This window comes from Poecilia latipinna, unplaced genomic scaffold, assembly GCF_001443285.1.
Source record: "Poecilia latipinna isolate Pla-1442-1.1 unplaced genomic scaffold, P_latipinna-1.0 Scaffold618, whole genome shotgun sequence".
Classification (NCBI taxonomy): domain Eukaryota; kingdom Metazoa; phylum Chordata; class Actinopteri; order Cyprinodontiformes; family Poeciliidae; genus Poecilia; species Poecilia latipinna.
In genome coordinates, this window is record NW_015113234.1 from 200,912 (window position 1) to 224,596 (window position 23,685).

Here is a 23,685-nt window from a genome sequence, read left to right on the forward strand (position 1 = left end):
GGGATGGGGGGGGGGTGTGTGGTGGGGGTGGGGGTTTGTTTTTGGGGGTGGGGGGGGGGGGGGGGGGGGGGGGGGGGCATCGACTTTTTTGGGGGCAAAATGAAAATAGACACCAACATCGGTAGCCTACAGTTAAGCTTAAAGGTCTGTATTAATATTAGCTAGTCATCTTTTAGCTAACATTACCTGTATCCAACAGCTTTACTCAACTCAGTTGGTTAGTTTGGAGGGAAAAACTGTGAAAAGTTCTTTGCGTTTTGCTGGTTTGCTGCCGTGATTCTAACACAAACCTACGTAGCTCCACCCAGCAGCAGCAGGTCTCCTTCACAGGTGGAAACCCAGGGCGAGCGTTGTAGCGCTCATGTTGCGTTTAAAGGCGGCTCGGAAAAACAGGTTACAACATGTTAACAACGGATTAAACAGTTTTAACTGATAAAAGTGACAGAGGACACAAATATGGGAAGTGTGGAAGCCTCTACTGTATCAAATTGACAGAGGAATAACAGAGAGTTGGCCATTCTAAGGTAAAAACCCAGCGCATACAGTGTTCGTTTTTTTTTTTTTTTTTCCATCCAGACGGCTTCCCGCGCCCCCCCTGCAATGACAAGGCGCCCCCCCTAGGGGGCGCGCCCCACAGTTTGGGAACCTCTGCTTTAGACTATGGACCTTGTGCAACCAGAATGAAAAAAAAAAAGTTGACATCAATCAAAACCTTATTTCCTGGAGCAACAAAAGATTAAATTCTTACTGGGAGACACACATCAAGCTCCAACCATTGGGAATGTAATATCTTCCTTACTTTTTTGGTCCATCTCTTCACACCATCATAACCTTTGGCAACCAGCTGCTTGTAGAAAAAGCTGTTGAAAAAGTGAACCTAAAACATCGAAAAGGAAAAAGAAATGGGTATTGAACATCTGGAAATTCTTGGCTCAGTTCAGGTTTGAAGTAATTGCTGAACTTCTAATATGATGATACAACTCCAATAAGAAGTGGATTCAAAATTTAGATTTTTTGGAAATGTTCTGATGTGCCCACAACTCCACCTGCACCCCAAAAAATAAATCAATAAAAAAATCAGACAAACCAGATGTTGCATCTTGAACAGTTACATCTTAATACTCCATTTAAATCCCCAAAAACAATCATGTACATTTCTGACAGTAACTGCACATTAAACAGCATTTTTTATTTGGAAATGTGCTGGCAGGCCTTTATGCACACATACCTTCTGCTCTGCTACATCCATAATGAGTTCTCCATACATGTTAATAATCTGAATTTGAGAAATAAAAGAACAGGATGAAGATATCTTTAAAATACTTCATCAAGTATTTTTAAATCTAGAAGATTTATAAATAATCAAGTGAGATATTGTAGAGAATACAAAACAAGCAACTGGTTTGCTTGAAAAATAAGACACGAGTGTCCATAGTGTTTCTTTACCTGATCATTAAGCCAGTTCTGATCCTCCAGGGTGCTGAGGTCCTCCAGCCTCAGATTGTGTTTATTATACGTGACCATGAAGCCTGCAACGGGAGCAGACGCCAGGCCAGCCCTGTATCGACTCATCTCTGCTTTAATGTCCACTTCACTAAAACAGATGAGAAGCAGACACGCAGAAAAAGAGATCTTTATTTTGTATTTTTTTCTGTTAATGGCACTGAAAGCATTACATCATTTTCTGATATACAAGAAAAACGGCACAACCTTGGAAATTAAACAGAAAAAAAAATTATTTTACAACAAAAATAATTTGTTTACATACAGAGGCAAAATGATAGCACTCACAGTCCTCTGCACATATTTATTTAAATGTTTTACAGTCGTGATAAAGGCCAAACCACACAATATAAATAAAGCAAATAATACAGAAGCTGCATGAACAGCAATTACACTGTAGGACATGAACTGTGTTGCAGCACAAACAAACATAACCTTTTTATGAAGGAAGACAATGTTTTTTTCTCCAAAACACAGAATTTATTTTGTTATAGTTTTATATATAACTTTTATAGTGTGGTGAGAAGAAGTGTTTCTATTCATATTAGCCAAAGATGACACAAGTAAACACAACATACTGTGTTTAAAAGAAGGTGCAAATTATAAAGGGGGAAAGAATCCAGAACTACATGGTGCTGTGTGAAAAAGTGACTGGCTGCCTTGAAAATGAAAATGGAAGCTTTGAAGTGTTAGAGGCCAACAAAAGACTCAAGCCAATCATGACAAATGACAGACTGCAGTTATGTGGCTGAGGGTGGCCCAAGCAGTGAGTAGGTTTAGGGGCAATTATGTTTTCCATACAGGGGTGTAAAAAAGGGTAGGTTTGGATATTTTTCCCCTGGCATTATTTTTTCTGACAAAAGTCCATACTCAGAAGACCAACATGTTCTCCATTTGGAGAAAAACAAACAACCTTACATGTGTGGCAGCCCCATTGGATTTTGAATGGAAGATTTCCAGCTGATTTTTCTTATGGATTATATCTCATTTATTTTGAAACTCTGAGGCCTCAAGAGTTTCTGCAGGTTTCACCAACTCAAATTTAGGACTTTAAGAGATCTTTTTAAGACCATTATGAACAGAATTTAAGACCCGTTTCCCAACAGAAATGTACAAACTACACCCAGGCAACTGGTGTCAAATTTGCCCTTACCCATGACAGACACAAAAAAGATAGTTAGCTAGCTACATTGCGAGCTGGAAAGGGCATATTAGCAACAAGTTACCCATAGCCTGATCTGCCTCGAGTCACATGGTGCAAAGCAGATGTCCGAGTGTGACTCAAACTTTCACCTGACAGAAAGGTCCAGCGAGAAACAAGAAATTCATACAATATACCAGATCAAATGTAAGACCTGTTACTAACTTATCAAAGGCCAACTTACTTTTAAATGAATTTAAGACTGTGTGAATATTCCTAAACATATAAACTCCCGAGTTTTCTAAACTACAGAAAAATGTGATCAGGAGGAATAAAAATCAGTGATAAATTTAAAATTTCTTTTGAATAACGATTAAATTAGCCTCTAGTGTATATATGCCTATAAGTGGTTTTTACTAACCTGCTGCTGAGATCAGAGCTGCTTGTCTTTTTCAGGTGTTCTAGGACATCAGATTCAGAAAGAGGAATGAAGCTGCCATATTTTATGTAGAAGCTCTCCAGAAACTCTAGAAAAAAGGAGTCATAAGAAGCTTGTTCATATCTGTCAACAGTACAAGTAAACAAAATAGATGCTGAGATTTAAAAAAAAAACAAGCAAGATGAGGCAAGTTTATTCCAGTAGCACCATTTAGACATGAGATAATACATATTTCTGAACACAAAAAAGGAAAGGAAGAAAAATTAAAGATGAAAGCCACATAGAATCCAGGTGAAAGCAACCAATAATTACTAATAACAGTAAAATACAGATGGGATTTAAAGTATGTGTTGGAATAATGAGTGTAATTAGGATTTTTAAATGTAACAACTTTGTTGCTGGAAATTCAACACAAGTCTGGTGTATTTGTCTTACAATAGCTGCATGTTTCCACCATAAAGCAGCAATAAAAATGTAACAGGTTAGGCTACAAAACTTTACAAAATGTAATCACTCTAACTATGTAAAACAAACAGCTGTCTATCAGAAATTAAGGAATATGGAAACAGATTTCTTAACTACATATAATCTGCTGTTTATATCAAACCTGTATTTATAAGAGCTACACAAGTCAGGTCATAAATATTTTAGGAATGTCATGAAACAGAATACTTTCCATTACATGATGGAGCTAGATAAGGCCACACGAAGAGCAAAGATTGGATTTCAGCTCAGGACTGTGGACACAGTTTATGTATTAAAATGGCCCAACTCAGCACTTAGGCGAAAGAAGCAGAACATACGGGACAGGAACTCCTAAGCTTCAAAAGGGGCTTGTCTTTGCAGACATATTGTAAAAATGAGAAAGATCTGTTAGAGCACTTCTGTAAAAGGATATGAGTGCCTGCTTCTGGTGGAGCAGTCTGTGAGGATCCATTGATATGAAAGTGTTGCGATTTTTACTTCTGGAGTTGCTAATCTGCAGCAAAACTGTCTACGTTTTGCTTCGACAGACATTTTGCATTTCCAGGCTACACAAATATTTTGTGATACCAAGATAGAAATAGTTGTAGTAGTTGGGTAAAGTCGTACAACTTATTTAAAGAAGATTAATAGTATTTTCTCCAAAATAGGTCTTACTTTTGTTTAAGATGGAATATTGGTGTGTGTGTGTGTGTATATAGAGGCCATGATGTCCTCTAAGAGGGAGAGACTGACTCCACTAACATCCCTATATTTAGTTCATAAATATTCTCTTGTTTGAATTTCCCTTCCAATGTGTTATTGCTAGAGATGGGCCAATCCATTGGCTGAAGACCAGGGTATAATATTAGTCTTTTCCACAAACTTTGGTCAAATCCTTAAAAATAGACTTTGAACTACTTTCACTTTAAAATTGCATCAACCAACCACACATAATTTCATGGACTTTTTTGGTTGTTAGTAAAGATTAAACGGTTGATAGAAATATGCTTTGGCACAACAATCTGAACAATCTTCAGTTTTTGTTGGAATCAAAACTATTTCCGATATCAGACAGTCCCTCCCGGATCCAGGATTTCGTGGCTCTACTATTTAGCGTTATTTTTTTCCTTATTTAACCCCTTTCAAAATCTATTTATATAAGAAAAAACATGATAAAAAAAAGCAGATTAAATGAACAAGTAAGTCTGAGTCCCACCTGCAATACGGCAGGTGGGAGTTAATGATTTAAACCCAGTATTTCTGACCATCTTTGCAGAAAAAAAATAAAATAAAATTTACGGACTACTGCAAAAAATGCAAGGAGCTGTTGATTTTACAAAAACTGAAGGTACCGATCGTTGAACCTGCAGTTCAAGGTGGAAGTTCCTTCCAATTCTGACAACTTATTTAAAGAAGATTAAGCACATATAACCAACTGAGTACTACAAAGTGTGTTTTACCGTGAATAGCGTCTTTAAGCTGCTCCAGGCTCTCTTGATTCTGAATATCTGTCTCCATCATTTTATCTTCTGCCTGGTCGTTCGGCAACATGTCATCCATTTCGTCTTTCACCCATGAACAAGGATGACAGTACAGTCTGTGATCTCTTAATGCCCAGGAGTGCTCCAGACCAACACTTATCGGGTTTAACGAGGCAAGCCCAGTGGAGCTAGACATATTCACCTCCACTGGTGAGGACGTTAGGTCATGGTTTCTTTGTGAGGCAACATTTCCATTAGGCAAAGGTACTGGTAAAGAAACTTGCTCTATCCCATCATGCATTTGGTCCACCTGCATCTCAGAGTCCAGGTCTCCAGAAATCTCAGACTTTGTAGCAGATTTCCGTGGGATGGTCAGCACCCCATCGCCAAGTTCTGTCACAATAATGGTGTCCTCCTCCATCTCGTCCTCCGAGTCAGACAAGTGTACCAATTCTCCATTTTCAATAGGAAATTTACCTGAAGTAGAGTTTTTTTGGTGTTCGTGGTCTGTCTGTACATCATGTATCTTCTCTGGTTCTTCCACTAGCACTGACTCAGCTAAGGCACCTGTTCTCGAACATGTGACATAATCTTTAACTTTGCTGCTTATTTGAATACCTTCCATTTTCTCTTGTTCACTGTCTTGACCTTTGTCAACGCCTCTTCCTCTGCCTCGACCTCTCACCATCACTGCTCCCCTACCTCGACCTCTTCCCATTCCTGCTCCCCTACCCCGACCTCTGGCCACTACCGGTTCCTCATGTACTGGTCCTAAAACCGTTGGGTCCACATCCTTTTTATCAACACTTTCCTCGTGTACTGCAACAGCAAACCCTGATGGTGCCATCAAGATGTCTTCCATTTTCAGCGCAGCTCCATTTGTTTGAGCAGCACAGTTATTTTTTGGTCCATCTTGTGTTATTGGTGGAACCGCCTTGGTGGCAGGGCTTTGTGACTGTGTATCAGAGTCCTGCAAATTCCCCAGTCTATCATCTTCATCTTCTGTTTCCTGTACATTTTCTCCACTAAAATTAATGTTCCTCACTCCTGTCAACTGCAGTGGCTTTCTAGCAGGGGTGTCACCAAAGTCTCTGCTTGCTCCCCTCCCTTTACCTCTACCTCTCCCCCTTCCATGTCCCCTGCCTCTGCCTGGAGTTTCCACATTGTGTCCCCTACTGTGGGGGCCACAACAATCACAGGCCTTAGGAGTCCTTTTCCTGCCTGATCTACGGCCATTGAGTTGGTCCTGAGCAGAGGTTGGTGCGGGTGTGCTGGGGATGCTGGATGCCGAGCTTGACTTGGTGCTCAACGCTCTTGTTGCGGTAGCAACATGGTGATGAGCCTCAGCAGGAGTCTGAGTAAGGGGCTGTGGTAGTTCTGAAAGGGAAGTTGGGTCTGTGGAGGTTTGGCTTAGGTCCTGTTCTGTAGCACCTCTGGGACACGACACCGAAAGAGGTGCTTTAGAACAAACAGTCAGGTGAAGCGAGGCAGATGGTGTTGTCATTGGGGAATTAGAGCTGCTGTGAACCATGACGTCCGCCTTTGGCTCTTTAACCCCATCCCCAGTGCTCTCTCTATGCACTGCTACTGTCTCCTCCCTTTCAGCTTGCTGGCTTACAAATAAAGTGGATTGCTCCACCGTTTACATCTCACACTTTCCTCCATACATCAGTGGACAAAATAATTTCGACAACAGGAATCGAGATGAGACGGCTCTCCGGGGTCACAGCAGCAATGTCTCCTAAAAGGAGTGAAATGAAATAAGAAAATAATTAGACAAAAAAAAAGTGATCCAGTTAGTAGTTAAACTCAGTTTTTATGACAGATACATAAACATAAACAGCACTTGTACAAAATAACACCATTGTGTTCAGATCAGATCACAGATTTTTTAAAACACTAATTTATTCCTGATATTTTAGTGATGACAAAATATACAAGATATTACTTCCACTTGTTTAGTATATTTTACCTGTTAGGTAAAGGCATATGACATGCTATTGATCTCCAACTTGGATAATTTCACTGCTCTGTGAATTACTAACCGTTATTTTTGTTGCAAAGCCTCATAGCAACACATTCTTTATTTTGAATGCTAGAAAACCTTTTATTCTTTTTCTACCTAGTATATTCCCCAGAAAGAACACAACATTGACTTTCTGCGTTTAATTTTGGGGTTTTTTTCCTCTAGAATTGCATGTGACAGCTCTGTTATGTTAGTTCTGATTTGTTCTTTTGTAGGTTTCTGAAGATAACTTTTTTTGGTTGAGGAGTTGGTTTTTTGGTGCGATTATTCATTTTGGTTTTGGATGGGCAGAAAGAAAAGTTGTTCATTTTATTTTTTTTTAACTTTTGGGCAGCTGTTAATCATGGCAACATGGAGTTGATCGGTTAGCATCTCAGGAGCTCAAATAACACTTGAACTATGACCCCTAAATCCCAGAGGAGTTGAAAAAGAGACTTCAAGGCTGAAGAGCAAAACCGAAGTGTGGCGAGAAGGAGCAATATTCAAACCATCTCTTCCATCAATAATAATGGGAAATAATCATATCCACGAATCTGATGTCTCTCTGCCCATCTTCCCAACCATAGAACTGGACAGAGATTTAAGGAAGTGCAGCAAAATGCACATCAAAAACAAATTAGGTGGATAAGCAGCTGATGATGTAATTCAGGACATGTTGTAAAATATCATCTCTGCTACCTGAAATTTGAGCTGTTAACACATCATGACAATCAAACAGCAACAGTTTTCAGTCAGAGGGTTCTTCAGATTTGTTGTAAGAGTGCCTGCTACTGCAGGCCCACAGCATCACTATCCACCACACTGTGGATAGTTAGATTAAACTAGCAACGGCAACATTTTTTTTTTCGTTTTCCTGGAATAAATAAATAATTTTGAATTTTATTTTCACTGGTCATGTGTAAATAATTTATTAGAAATAAGTCATAATGACAGAATTAAAAAATATATAACTTTATGCCATTTCAATAAATGCACATTCAATAACATCCTAATTTAATGTCTCTTGGTGCTGCGGTTATTTCAATGCTAAACTTCACGTTTTGATGTACAAAAACAAAACTATAACATAAGAATAACGTTTGAAATTACAGCTGCAATTCGAAAAAAATATGAGCAAAATATCAACAGTTTCAGTATTTAGTATGTTTGATTCTTGAGCCCACTAGTCTTTAGCATCTCTATGAATGACGGCAGAAACTAACAATTCGTATAAAGAGGATAATTAACACTACCGCTTTAATTAAGATTATCCAACATGTTGCACCAGACGAATGGTGCAAATTCACGTTTATTAAACTGTACCAACTATCAACAAGTTAATTATTGAACTGAAGTGCAACGTTTCACAAAGTTTTGGATAAGTTTTCCCATTTCCCTGAAGCTAGCTGACTCGGCTAGCTGCAGACAAGACACAAAGCGGCAATTTCCTCCATTTTCAGAGGGAAGTGCGAATGCGTATGAACGTGAAGAAGCTACGCCTCCATATTCAGGGAAGTAAACGTTTGCACAAGTCAAAACCAAAGCATAAATTCAAAATAGACGTCGTTAAACACCACCTTGCCTGTAAAAATATCAACCTGGGTTCCGTCTGGCCACGATTTGGAGAAACAATCCGAGCTTTCGTCGCCCCTTCATTGCGTCATGACGTCGGCCTCGTCTCCTCAACTTTACCGACGTCCGGTGTTGTGTCGAAAAACGCCCCCCTCCTAACTGAATAGCAACCAGCTTATAGGAAATCTGGTGGAGCATTGGAGTTGTATATATTCGCAGTAAAATGCAGATTCAAAGCTTGTTTCAATTATGTAAATAACAGCTTCATGAAAAAAAGGAAAACTGTCTTTAACTGTTAGTCGTGACTGGGTGACTCTAATAGAAAGGATTTATTTTTTGGCACAACATCCTATTTCTTTTTCTTTCTTCTTTACTTCTTTTACCTATGAAAATGTTTTTAACTCAGCATCTTCTCTGTATGTTGCAAAACTTCTCAAGTTTTGGCAGACGTTTTAAGCTCCTTTATTGACAATTTCATAATTTACCTCAGTATTATGTCCACTGTTTTGTTCACCAATCAAATTAATAATTAACATTTTAATAATTATACTTTTCAATGAATGTATTCAAAACTAATTCTTCTATAAAAATCTCATACTGTAGAAAAAGTAATGCCAAAATATTCCAGGAGTATTTTGACTCCAGGGGGCGCTGTTCAGACGTTGTCTCTAACGAAGAAGGTCTTAGCTTATACTGACTGCCCAGTAGATGGCAGCGGCTTTGAGCCACATAGGAAACACTGATGGTTGTTTGAATGTGATGTATAATATAAACAAATGTTTTAGCTTTAATTATTCAATTTCAATAACTCTATATAGTCATAATTAATAACACCTAATACTTAAATTGTATTTAAAAATATAAATATATTAATAATACATTGTGACCTATAGTGGTCTATATTTTGCCTTGTCTATACGAAATCTATCAACTAGTAGTCACCACAACAGATATTGAGTGTTGATAAATTTTAATTACAAAACAAATTAGACAAGAAAACAATAAATAAGACTCAGTCAAAAAGTAAAGGAATAACAAGCAAATTCTGAATATTTGAACGTTAACAAGGGAAAAATATCAACATGGTAATTACAGGTTAAATGACATTGGCTGGTCCCTGCCTTTTCAAAAAATATAACTTTTGCGGCAAAATGTATAAAAGGAATAAAAAAGTAAAAAATAAAATAAGATAATATATTTGAGCTTGCATTGAGATATTTCCAAACAAAGATGATGCTGTTGCTATACATTGCTATTTTTACATAAAGTCAGTGCTATATTTTTCTCTACTAACAGGATAAAAAATGATCAGGAAACAAAGTTTATTTACAAGTTCTTGTGACTTGAATTATGTAAGGTTGTCATAGTTATCAGTCTAATATAAATACCAGAACAAAGCAGATATCTGTTACATTGCAAGGAAACATTTTAAAAAGCTGTATTAATAAAAAAAAAAACATTTTAAGCTGGAAAAGAGAACCCATAGGTACTGTAAAAATTGGCTCCACATACAGGTACAGTGAGTTTATTTTTCTTCCCAAAAAACTGAAAAACCCACTTAAAGATTAAGGTAATTTCCATGTTTCGATTAAGTTCAAATTCTTAATCTTTATGTTAGGCATTAGTTTAAAGTGAAAGGCAGTTGAAGGCAGGAAGTATATTTTACATGAATTATTTATTTTACTTATAAAACATGTTTTGGACATGCTTTCTGCAGTCAAGATCCCGTGGTATGAGTAAGAAAGTAGAAGAGTGGATGTTGGAAAAGATGACCATGGTGTAGCAGACAGCAGCTGATTTGTGGTTGTCACCTAGAGAAAATAGATAACATGTTAAAAAGCAACACATCCCTGACATATCCAGGATCAGCACGTTAAACATTATTATCAATTTCTAAAGCACTTTCACTACTGAAAGCAACACTATCAAAATAAAATTGGAAAACAGACAAAAATTGCATCTACAGAAGACCCAATGTCACCCACAATGTGCATAATAATAAAAAAAATACACATGAATCTAAAATATATGCAGAGATACATGTTGCTCAAAGAAGAAATGCCACTACCTATCAAAGTGTGGCGTTAATTGTTGGAGTGTGTATGGTCTTTGAGACAGCAGCTCCAGTCCTGCCACCTGCAGTTAGAACCTGGAGCTGCACCCGGTACATGCTGTCAGCCTGAAGGCCATCAATGGTGATGAAACGTTCAGACTGTGTGGAGTAAAACAAAAAAATATCAACAGATACTGAAGTTTAATGCATAAAAAAACAACATAAAATGTTAAAGGTTAATATTGGATATAGAAATATGATTAATGCTAAGACCGTATTTAACCTTATGTTAATGTAAATGCCCCAACTTGTATTTGTTATTTCTTTGGAATAGAACTGGTTGGTTACTTTAAATCAGGGCTGAAAACATTATTTATTCACTTCAGCTTTTGACAAATGAACTGTTTGAAACATTTGTTTCTCGACACTTTAATCTTTCCATTTTAACATGTTCTTTAATCTTTTTATGTAATGCTTTTGTGCTTATAATTTTGTGCTTTGCTGTCTTGTAAAACACCTTACATTATGAATGGTCTTATATAAATAAGCTAGTCTTTCCTTGCCTTACCGGTGCAATTGTTTGTGTCTGGGAGATAAGAGCATCTTCATGCCTTCCTGTCGTGGGACTGAGCTCAGATTGTAGACTCCATGTAAACTGGAATCCCTCTACAGCTGCTGAGTCCATTGCATGATGTGACATCCTCCACTGAAGCGTTGTGAGCAAGCTTCCATTGACTTGTTGAAAGTCTGCAGTCAGCCGTTCTGGACGCAGTACCACCTTTCTCCCCGCCAGAGGGCGCTCTGATACAAAAAAAAGAAGGTAACATTTCTTCAGCTTGTCTTCCTTGCACTGGTTTAAATTAGTTCTCAGCAATTGAAGAATTATTATCACAAAGATTTAAGATATATTGCTTTTTAATATCATCTCCGTGTTCAACTCTTGATTACTTATAGTTTAATCATAAAATAAAAGTTCAGTGGTACATCTGTGCATCTGTACTCAGCTTTTCTTACCCTGTTTGTTGCAAGGCAAGGCTTTGTCTCCTCTGACCCTAATGGATGAGCATGTTGGGGTTGTAACCCAAGCAACAGCCTCTGCCCCTGGATCAGCCACCATTGCTACTGAGACCCTGTACTTGCATGAAAATTGCAGACCTTTGATAGTATGATGAGTACCCTGCAAAAAAAGTAGAGAAGAATGTCATTAAAAAATTATCATTGTAAAGTATGCATCAACAACCTTTGTTAAAACTCATTTCCCAAAGATGCTTGAAATCCTGCATATCTTCGCTACTTATTGTCTCAGCACCTGTCTACTGCAAAGCACATGTTCACTCCAATATAAAATAAACACTTTCGACACACTCTGGCAACTTCACATGGCAACAAATGTTGTAACTGTTTAAGAAATCCTGGAATTTTGTTCTGTAAACTCAGCAAATTGCACACAGCAGTTTTATATGACATGTCTTGGATGAAATGTTACGCCTCTGGCTCAACGTTGGCTCAATGGAGGGAGTCTAGTTTTGAGCAAAAATTAACAACCAACATACTTTATAACAGCGTATAAGACTTGTGAAGTTTAACCCTTAGACTGCCTTGCAAAGGCATATATACTGAACTGTTACATGAAACCCCATTGTATTTTAATGGAATTCTACATAGTAAAGCAACATAAAGTAGCACAACAATGTAAGGTGGAATGAAACGTTTAGAGAACATACGTGAATAAAAATCTTCATGAAGTAATAACAGCTTTGAATATCTCACAGAAAACTTTTCAATTCATTTTCTGAAAGTGCAGCATAGCATGGCATATTATAACTCTGGAGAAGCTACAGAACAGCTATTCATCACAAACTTTATTCTTTTGAAAGAGTGGAAAGAAGAAAGCCATTGTTGAAGGAAAGCCAAAGAAAACCCATGTGCAGTTTGCCACAAGCCATGTAGGGGTCATGGCAAACATATGAAAGAAGGTGGTCTGGTCTGATTGGACCAAAACTAGATTTTTTGGCCAACATGCAAAACACTGTGTGGTGGAAAACTAACATAACACATCCCTCTAAACACATAATTCCCACAGTGGCAGTGGTGGCATGCAGCAGGGTACTAGACATACAGTTACAGCTATAATTCAATTATATGAGTTAAAATGTCTAAACTCAAATGAGAATCTGTGGCACAAATAAATACTGATGGTTATCAAAAGCCTTCTCTTATTTTCATTCTACTTCATCATTATGTTCTACTTAGTGTTGGTCTATAATCTGGAATTGTAATAAAATTTATTGGGGTTTGTTGGTATAACAAACCTCAATGTAATGCCAGCAACTTCAATAGTTCTGCACACATTTTTCTGTTTTATTACAGCACAAAGCTTTTTGTTTTGCTACTTTAAAATCACATTGCTTTACCCCTGCAACAAGAAGTCAAAGCATATGATAGAGGCAGGATTTGTAAAGCAAAAATAAGAAAAATCTATACAGCACTTTATGCAGAAGCTATGTATACCTCCACCGTTGTTGTTCTGTCTGCGCTTGTGACATTTGTAGTGCAGGTATGTGGATGCCAACTGAGAATGTAAGGACCTCTGTGTCTCTGCCTTGCTGCAATATAGAAAAACGTACATAAAGGATTCTCAGTTCAAACCAAGGTAAATTCTTCCAGTTCACTGCTTCACGCTGACTCACCATGATGAGACCACTTCCAGAACACCTTCACCTGCAGCTGACTGTGGTGAAAATGAGGGGCAGCGACCTCCAGCCGCAAATTTTCAGAGGGGTTTGGAAGCATATCCATGTGAGCCAGACGGGAAGACTCAGGAGGTTTATGAGAGGAAGGTGAGGAGGATGCTTGAGAGGGAGAGGAGGGCAGGGACGAGGATGACGAGGACGAGGGGAGCTCGTTGGAGAAATCTTCACCTTGGAAATAGTGGAAATAGTTTTTACACTTTCAGTTTGCTGAACTGAACATAGACACATTTACTTTATAACAGATGCATAACCTTTATTTTACCGTTGTTTCAAATTAAATCAGTCCAAAGTTTTCCGGTTTGGAGGTCAGTTATGGTTACTAAATTATTTTTATTAGCAAAATGTCAGAATAATGAGAGAGAGAAAAAATATTTATTACTTTCGTCAAAAACAACTGGAGAAAGTATGTATGAGAAAAATACAGAATACCATAAAGAAATAAATTGTTGGCTTTCAAAGTATGAAACCTGCTAAACAGCACATGGAATTCATAAGAGATTTATTTGAGAAACAGAACAAAACTGTAAAAGAGCGATTTCATTACACCTTCTGTTAATCTAGCGATACTGATTGGCTTTAAGCGACCCTCATTAGCACGGTGTACTAGGCAGGTACATGGAGTGTATCTGCAAACACAACTGGATTATAAAATAGCAGTAGGTTCCATGTAAAAATGCTGGTATGTGGTTTGATACTTAAGTTGCAGCTGGCTTTAACTCTCAGCTGGGCTGACCAACAGGTCAACAATAAACACTGCTGTTGCTTGGACCATCATAAAGTTTGGCTTATTTTCCCTGCACTCCATGTTTCTGTGCATTTCAACACTGCAGCTGCCTGAACAAAGAACATGCTGACAGTCAGCAAAACGCAGCAGCTCTGAACCAACAGGAAAATCATTAATTCAATAATGTATACCTTGGCAAACTGGTGAGTTCAGGGGACTGCCTTAAATCACAAGTATGCTGATGTCATGACAGGTTAAACATGTGTTCAAATTAAGTATGTGATAATTATAATTTGGGTTATATGATGGTGATGCTTATAGGTGAAGGTATGTAAGAAAACAAATATACAAAACCTTTTCATTAGTTACCGTTCACGCTTTTACATTTGTTGAGGAGGACATGTATTTACTGTGTTTTACAAAAGTATTCTCAATACATGTGCATGGTTTGATCTAAACCAACATTGAAACCATTGAAAGAGCCATTTTATTCTCAGTCCAGCTAAGATAAACCCATTTAGAGTTCCAAGTGTTACCCAGCCTTTGGATCAATAAACAAATTTGTAAACTTGTAAAGAAAAAATAGCCCTACAACTTAAAAGTTATTATTATTTTTTAAAATAAAGAAAAAATATAAAACCTTTATAGAAAATGTTCTATCATCTGACCAGAGAGAATGCTGTGTTAAGCTGAAGGAATGCTAATACTTATTTAATTGGCACTTTTCAATAAAGGCCCAATTATTTATGAAGTGCATGACCAATAGCTGTCCTGTCAACAGATTCTCCCACCTGAGCTGTGCACCTCTGCAGCCCCTCCGGAGTAGCCATAGTACTCTTGGTTGCATCTCTTTGTAGTGCCCTCCTTGTCTGAGATATTTATTTAACTGGCCGTAACTTTCTCAGTTTTCAGTTGAGCCATTTTCCTGTCATTTCAGATGACTGTTTTGTGAGGCGTTCAAAACTTGAATTATTTTTTTAGAACCTAACCTTTTATATATCGCTACAGTTTTCTCTGTCTTGTCTGTGTTCCTTTAGGATGCTATTTGTTCATTTGTTCTGTCATAAACAGACCAGGCCTTCAAAAGACAGTTGGAAACATAAAACAACTAAATTACACACAGGAGGACTCCAATTATACAGCTGCTGAAGACAATTGTCTGAACTGCCTATTATTTAAAAGTATTAAAGTAATGGATGTCCATTACAAATGCAAGTCACCACTTAGGTTTTGATTTGTTCAAAAAACTGTGAAATGTGCACCTTTTTTTCTTATACCTCACAACAACGTACAAATTTGTGTTGTTCTATCAGTAAAGCCAATAAGATGCAGTGACGTTTGCAGGTCATGGGACATTTTGTGGAAAAGTTCAAGAAATCTGAATAAAAATGATCTTCTTGACTGCTAAGCCCCAGTTTGAGGGAAAGTTAATTACTTTTCTTTACCTTCATGAATGATAGTTGTGAAAAAAAGCTGAGCTCTGTGACTCTTCAGCCTCTTTTGTCCCCAGTAGGCCACCGTCTGGACAGACAGGACATAGGGAGTGGCTGGCAGCAGTCCCTGCAGCCACAGCTCGGTTTGCGCCTGTAACATATTGAAACAAGGAAACACAGCTTAAAGAAGCAGGTTCTTTTTTCTATTTGTTGTTTTTTTTTTTTTTTTGATCTGTTGTCCAGACCAGACCTCAAGCACCTCCTTGCCAATAACAACACTGTTATTATCATTCTGAGAATTGTCTGGCTTATTTGTGAGCAACAGGCCAAATCTGTTCTGTATTAGCTTGCTGTTTGACTGACAGCCAATTAACATGCTTTTAGTCATTAATCGTGATTTTTCTGTCCGTATCTGATCGAGTCACAACAAAGACATGCTTGAGGACAAGTTTGGGAGTTTTTATATGTGTGTTAACATGGGAGAGAGAAGCGTGAAAATAAGTCAAACGCAGAAACATTTCACTACACTCAAGATAGACAAAACATATGGCTTGTCCAGCTGCAAATGTGAATGCGCATGAATTGTAAAATTAAGCAGCAAAAGCCAAGATTTCTGTTTCAGCCCATAATCTCAATGGACATTATACAAGAAATATGTTAAAAGCTTAGACAGATGGTTTTTTTCGTTGCCACATGTAATCATTACATGTGAAGTCCCCCCTGCTTAAACATTACATCTAAAACCAAATTTCCCTCAAATTCTGCAGAAATTCCAAAAATTAAAGCAAAAAAAATATATATATCAAATATGTTTTCAAGTTTGCAACACATCTTATACAAGGAAGTGGTGGTCTTTGTGTTTCCTACCTGTTGTGATGCTGTTGTTTGTGTGTGTCTACATGCTGTTGTGAGAAGGAAATACTAGTTAGGGGGTCCCATTTAAATTCCAGACTTCCCAGCCATGCAGAACAGAAGACCAGACTGCAGATAAATGGCTCCGCCAGGCAGAGTCTGGGATCCCCATTTCTACTTAGAGTAGCTGGGTCCATATGAGCATGTCTGCAGGCAACCTCTATATTTTAAGGGTAAATTTAGAGGAAACGTTATATTCACCCTCTCATTCAGCTATTCGGACTCGTGAAGCAGCGGACTCTCTTCCATTTTTTGTTACTTTTAATGATTTCCCACTGTTGTTTCCATGAGAAGAGCAATAAATATCAATTTCTTGAAAAACATGATCAATTGTTTTATTATTCTATCATTCAATAATGGGTTAGTTCTGTCATATGTATCAAGAGCATTATTTGTGGGCGTGGGGTTTTAACTGCAGTGGCATGCAGACAATACTAAAGCTACCTCAAAGCTGTGTGTTGATGATGATTAAAGGCATTTTGGTGCTGGGCTTAACTGCACTGCAAACCTATTGCATCACAATCACACCTACAGTACAGTCAGGGTGTGATAGGTGTATCTGAAATAGAGCTGCTTTGTATTTACTCTTGGAAATACTGAATTTATTTTTTGTTTTGTTTTTTGCAAAACAACTACATCAGTGTCTTGGTCTCATCCCTGTTATAACAGGAAATGCTATAAAAGCAAGAGTATGCCAATCAACTTCAAAACATCTCTCACTTCCACAGATCAAATCTTAAAATTTAAAGCTGTAATAGTAATGAAAGACCATAGTAAATTATACAGCCAACACCAATGGCCTCAATCTGACTGAATGGCACACAGCCAGTGCATTTCTAGATGCTCTGAATTAAATTTTTAGTCCAAGTGCAAGACGTTCACCTGCCTCTCTGTAGTCAAAAGGACTCAGGCCTGATTAAAGTAAATTATGCATTTTGGACTTCTCACAAAAAACAAACAAACAAAAAAACAAACAAGCAAAACATGGAAAGGCTGAAATATCAATAAATATAATTTTAATCAACATTAGCTATATGTATTACAGGAGCAGGTTTTGTCCCAGATGCCTCATCGCTACTTTTTACTTAAATCTAGATCCTGTGTGAAGATCATCCATCTATCCATCACCCTGTACAGGACAGCTGCTCAATGAGGACACTGATGCCGTTATCATCTTGACATTACTGTCATAATATTGTTACTTTGAAAGATGCACCTGCACAGAACTGTGGTGCATGTGAAGAGTTTAGAGAAACTGCTCTGCACAGCAGCTGCCTACTGAAGCACAAGGAGGTATTTCTGTGCATAGATTTAAAGAGCCAGTAAAACTCCTTAGGTGCAGCTATAGATCCTGTGGATGTAGAGTATGTGTGCTTTGTACTGCAAACAGTACGAGGGATATAATTTATTAATTTTAAGAGCAACAATGTTTTTATTATATTAATTTTATTAATCAGGGCAAAGTATTAGGCAATTCAGCACCCAATCGGAAAAAAAAAAAAAAAATCGACACTTTCCTTCATAGCACAACAGGGGTATTTCCTGTATAAAGAGTGGGTTTCTTACTTATGTGGGTTAATTTGGAAGAAACTACCTGTGTTAAAATAACAGCATACAGTAAAAAAAGAAAACAGGTGATGCAACTTAAATATATTGCGTTAGCTTGTTACGAGTAATCAAATTAAGCGTATCCAAGTAAATATATTACGTTTATTAAGTTGTCATGTTAAACAAATGTAAACACAGTAAATTTGAACAAACTTAATTTGACCACATGTAACAAATAAATGTAATTGTTTTAAGCTGCAGCTCCATTCTCTTATTTCAGTGTATCGTAATATTCCGAACATACTAACGGGAAAATGAGTAGAAAAATCAATATTCTTTTTTTTAGCATAATGTAATTAAGCAAATGTTCTTACCCCACGAGTCAGGGCGCTGCTGCTGTCCTTTTTACTCTGTTCTTGTAAGTGCACCGATTGCATGTGCTTGCTGATGTGCTCTGGGTGCGGTTGTGCTTGAACTGTGTGTTTATGAGCTGCGCGTGCGTGTCGGGACATCCAGGTAATTCTGTAGTTGTGAACAGGCAGGTCTCCCTCTCTGGGGGGCTCCCAGCATAATAGCACCGCCACTGAGGGCCTACTTCCTGTTAACCTGCAGAAGGAAAGCTGCAAGTCAAACAACATCATGAGGGAAACCAACTCCAATGATAAATAAAGCAGCAGGAATTGCCTGGGAGTCGGATGTAGAAGTGGGAGTAACACAGTTTCAGGGTTGTGTTTACCAACCCAATTTACTTTCAGCATGTATGCTAAAGGCACCACACATTACATCATGTTGAGTAAAAGCTACAATTTAAGTCATCACCTCTGTTATTAAATGCTGATTCAAGATGCGGCCTAAACTCGAAGTGACCTTTTTTTTCAAAACATTAAAATGAAAATGACACCAGAGTATGTAATTGAACAAAGATGAACTATAATTTACTTGCAGACACAAGCACTATTAATCCTCCTGACCACAGTTTATGAGCAATTGACCAATCTGCACTACTTAAAAAGTGCTATTTTAATCTATCCAGTAATCTAGGATCTTTTGCTATTTTCACATACCTCTCTGTGAACTCAGGTGTTAGCTGTGAATCTGCCCACTCTAGAGTCTGATTGCTAACTCTGATGTTTGTTGGAGGCTCAGGGGGGGATGGGTCTACAAATAAAGAGAGAAAGAGAAAGACAGAAAACTTGAGAAACATGTCAGCATCCTCATTGGCATCAGTGAACAAGATTTTTTATTGGTCATCCTAAAAAAAAAAACATAATTTAAGAAATAGCAAAACCATCAATAATCCACAATTATTAACATGTAATATTTGATCTAAAATAAATGTGAATGAAGTAGTTTTTAAATGTAGGCTTGTGTAAATGTGTGAGATGAAACAAGACAAGACAAAATACCATTCAAATAAAACAGATGTACTATTGATCTGGATAAGTCAGAAAACAGCTACAAGTAAACTACTAACTACCAACCGAGCAACAATTAAAAAGTTAAAACGGCTGTGATAAGCAAGAGTTTATCTTTCTACCTTGTCTAGAGATGAAGATGTTGAAGCTGAAGTGACACTACAGTATTTTATACCTGATTTTACCCCTTATTAGGGAAAAGTCAGCAGTCTGCAGGATACAAAAATCTGTTTGTGTGAGGAGGGGTAAAGATGGGAGTCTGTAAGTGCGTGAAGGAAGCAGACCCAACCAGATTTCAATCTCAGTCAAATTAACATGATTGAATTCATGTCAGCATGTGTGTCAAATTTTGGGGCCGTTTTCAAGACCATGATTTTTTAAACAGACCAACATTACCATTGTAACACCACTCATTATGGAGAAGGATATACAAAAATTCTAGAAAACAATTTGTTTTTCTTGGAATAATTTTGTTTCTTTCAAAAAAAATAATGACCTTTGTAGAATTATTATCTTTTGTAAGATGGCTGTCATTTTCTCTTTAAAAGGTTTTGTTAGCTCAAGTGGCCTTTATCTGAAAGTAGTCCAGCAGGAAGGAGAGTAATGAGAGAGGGGCAAGACATGCGGCAAATGTCGCTAGACCAGGAATCGAACCTGTGACTACCGCCATAACAACTGAGGCCTCCTTATGTGGGTTGTGCTTTGCCCCTGCACCACCATAGCACCCTGGCTGTCATTTTCTATCAGAAACAAACTTTTGACATGATTTAAGTTTACATCTAAATCTTATAATTGCTCACCTGTGTACATTTTTCTACTCTGAATACATATACTCAAATCAAAATTGTTTTTTATATTTCAATCTAAGACTACATTGCAAAATAAAAAATACATTTATTGACCAATTTTCCTGCAATACCAAAAGGTGTAAAAGGGAGCCAAGTATTTGCTGGTAAACTGACATGAAGGCAAAAAAATTAGCTTTTTTTTCACCTGATCATTTGCTAAATTTCAAAGTAAAGATGTATAATTTTAAAATATATAACCTATAACCAAACACAGCAGACTTTTGACCAACTTGTCACATAACTCAGTTTTATCAGTGCAGCACAGTGATCAAGAGATTTCCTTAAAACGTTCTTAAAGGGTAAAAGGTTAAGTCTTATCTGATTCAACAAAGTCAATTTAATTTATATCATCAACGGTGAGAGATCTTGGAGAAGCCTAAAGCTATTTGTGGTAGCTTTAAAAACCAGAAACAACTGCCACTGCACAATGTTTGCCTCAAATATGAAATCCTGGGGTCAACAGTCTTTCAATGCTGACTCTGTATCTCATTAGGCCCTAGAGCCCAAGATGCTGTATTTGATTAAAACTACAAAATGTATCTGATTAGGACTACATCCCCATAGCAGGCCTCCCACAGGCCTGGGGCCGGGCTCGGCTGACCCAAATGCACAGATCAAAGTTAGAGCAACATAGTGGGAGCTGACAGATCCCGTGTATGTGTATATATATATGTGTGTGTGTGTGTGTGTGTGTGTGTGTGTGTGTGTGTGTGTGTGTGTGTGTATGTGTGTGTGTGTGTGTGTGTGTGTGTGTGTGTGTCTTAGTGCCAGAACTTTCAAAACTATACAGAAAAACAGGCCTGAGTTCCTCATTTCTCATTGAAGCTAATTTACTGTTGTTTTAAGAAATGAAGGTATTAGAAAACATTTTCTGTTCCAGACATTCTATAATAATCAAAGTTGACAGATTCTAATCTAAAATACCAACATGAACTCTGAGATGGTTTTTAAACTCAGACTCTCCCACTTGGTTAGCATCAGGTCACAGTGGAGGGACTGAGATTGTCCTGATTTCTGCCAGCTTCCTGACATATGACCCTTGATCTCCAGCCCCTGGCTAATGACACAAATCAGCAAGAAACACAAGAGTCTGACAGCGATCAGATTATACTTTGTATGTTTTTAACCTTTAACCCTACCCCTCAAAGTACACTTGAATAACAAAACGCAGCTACGTTTGAGCTCATATAAGTCATTAGAAATACTGATTAATTTGTTCAATGGTTTAAATGAGTCTAACTGCAGCTGTTTATTTGCTGTACATTGGCATTTTCGGACACGTCTGTCGCTTATTCAAGTTGAAAGGGCAAAAGAGACAGAGGACGAACATTTTAAGATCTTTTATGACCTCAGAGTCATAAAACTTGCTGGATTTGGAAATCTACATTCTAAATAAGATTTCCTCAGACTCCCTAGCGAATACAGACACACAGTGGCGCAACTGCACATTATTCAAGTGGATGCGAAAATATAAATCAGCCATTGTCTGACAATAAACCAGACTAAACCTTTCCTGTCAAATTTATTTTTATTTGTTACATTAGACAAAATTAAACAAATTAACAAAAACAAAAAATATGGGGTTTTATTTACCACAATTTGTGAAAGCCCATATCATGGCTTAGTAAGATTCTGGGTAGGTTGATTCAGGACATTTTTGGTAAACTGAGGCAGACCTGTGCAGACCAAAGCAGCACCTCAAACATTCTTCTTACATGGCATCATGGAAGGATAAACTCAAATTAATTTTTCTAGCAAGTTCAAAGGTTAAAGGAAACATCTGACTATGTAAATCATGAATTAAAGTTACTCTACTGAAAATATTTGATCACAATAAAGTACCAGCTAGACATTTTAAGAAAGCATATTGTATTCAAAACTGCAATAATTAGTTTACTTTATATAAATGAGCCAAAAAATGAAGGTCAGACTTTGTAGCAAATCAGACCCTGGTACAAATTCTTCTTGTGAAATTAAATATTAGATCTTACATACAGTTGGTGACAGAAAAAAAACTGTCTACAAGCTGTCTTGTATTTGTATAATTAGATGCTCAAATTCCATGTGCTCATTAAAATAAATTCACAAAATGCATAAATCGGATCCTGGTGTGTGCATTATGATTTAGTAACTTAATCCAACCCAAGGATCTTGTTAGCTTCTTTTGCTAGTATATTTTTGTTGCTAAGATTCATGTGCTCTGTGTGTGCCTGCATGTAAAAACATCCATGGACATTGTAAAAGCCTGAATTCAAAGTTTTTTCAGACCATCAGGAAAATTAAGTTCATGCTACCTATGGTGATTTAAGCTTATTATGATAAAAAATGACAATTTACAGGTTAGAATATATACAGAATTACAAGAATTACAAAACTTATGAATGATGATTTGTAATATAAGATGTTATACTAAGTAATTATACTCTCTGGTAATTATGCAATTGCTTATAAGACAGCTAATGAGGTTTGGGGTGTGGTGATACAGGAGTGAGTCGTGCACTTTGAGAGGAGCCACACAGTATTTTGACCTCATTCACATTATTCTTTTACTCTGTATTATTTTTGTGGATAATTTATGTCTGTATGGTTTCTATTTTGAAGTGAAAAGTTGAACCTTATCAAGAGGATGCAGTCTTGATTTTTTTTTGTCATCAAGTGCATAGCAAGGGGAAATATGGAGAGTGTCAAGCTTATGGCTTCATTACTTTGGAACCTACAAACAGAACAAAAATTGGAGAAATTACATTATAACCTCATTGAGTCCAGTAATATCAAGCATATGTCTCAAACCATTGTCATAGTTTTTAGACACTGTGGAAATTATTAGCTGTGATGCATTTAATGAAAAGGAAAAAATAAACCTCAACTTTTCAGCACCTGATCTGCTGATCACTGATCATCAATAAAGAGAACCTTGCCAATTTCTGATCTCGGGCTAATTTATTGGTAAGCTGCGGAAATGTATTTTCCTTTTGCCAGTACTTGGGCCAATAATTATAAGTACAGAGCGTGTTCCCAGGTATTATGCTATAAGTCAACAATGTAAGAAACACCAGTGAAACAAAAAAAAAACAACAAAAAAAACATGTAAGTGTGTAAGCTGGCTGAAATGAAGTGCAAGGGGAGTTTTCATTTTCACTTTGAGGGATTGCTGCAAAGCCAGCACCTATTAACTGTCCAGTGTCGTTAAGCGCTTGTTTAGAAGGAGTGATTGCTGCAAAAATGAGTGACTCAATGTAATCGGCTGGATTTTCTTAGATAGTAAACATTTTACATTATAATACAATAAACTGAACTGTCGATGTAATTGGATTTAATTAACTGTTGTCGAGAAAAGTCGAGCTCATCCCACTTCCCCATGCTGGAGATTTTAGTTTAATAATAACAATAAAT

At 37.3% G+C, this 23,685-nt stretch overlaps 2 protein-coding genes across 5 annotated transcripts in view; both read right to left on the reverse strand.

Moving 5' to 3' along the window:
- The window catches only part of LOC106953975 (uncharacterized), a 16,035-nt gene extending 7,321 nt beyond the window's left edge, over positions 1-8,714 (reverse strand). For 2 of the 3 annotated variants that reach the window (XR_001426280.1, XM_015043144.1), the window contains exons 1-6: positions 8,612-8,714; positions 5,009-6,770; positions 3,066-3,171; positions 1,447-1,594; positions 1,229-1,276; positions 800-877 (exon numbers count right to left, since the gene is read on the reverse strand). Coding sequence is in view for 2 of the 3 variants with exons in the window: in XM_015043144.1 (XP_014898630.1) it covers positions 800-877; positions 1,229-1,276; positions 1,447-1,594; positions 3,066-3,171; positions 5,009-6,560 (1,932 nt within the window). In the remaining variant the exon portion in view is untranslated. The remainder of the gene's footprint in view (positions 1-799; positions 878-1,228; positions 1,277-1,446; positions 1,595-3,065; positions 3,172-5,008; positions 6,771-8,611) is intronic. The other variant, XM_015043145.1, reaches the window with a different exon arrangement.
- An 845-nt stretch (positions 8,715-9,559) lies between these two features.
- The window catches only part of anos1b (anosmin 1b), a 51,545-nt gene continuing 37,419 nt past the window's right edge, over positions 9,560-23,685 (reverse strand). For both annotated transcript variants that reach the window (XM_015043147.1, XM_015043146.1), the window contains 9 exons: positions 19,094-19,187; positions 18,404-18,635; positions 15,582-15,720; positions 13,350-13,580; positions 13,171-13,265; positions 11,674-11,836; positions 11,228-11,460; positions 10,675-10,818; positions 9,560-10,417 (listed from right to left, as the gene is read on the reverse strand). In XM_015043147.1, the coding sequence (XP_014898633.1) occupies positions 10,678-10,818; positions 11,228-11,460; positions 11,674-11,836; positions 13,171-13,265; positions 13,350-13,580; positions 15,582-15,720; positions 18,404-18,635; positions 19,094-19,187 (1,328 nt within the window). In that variant the 3' untranslated portion in view covers positions 9,560-10,417; positions 10,675-10,677. The remainder of the gene's footprint in view (positions 10,418-10,674; positions 10,819-11,227; positions 11,461-11,673; positions 11,837-13,170; positions 13,266-13,349; positions 13,581-15,581; positions 15,721-18,403; positions 18,636-19,093; positions 19,188-23,685) is intronic.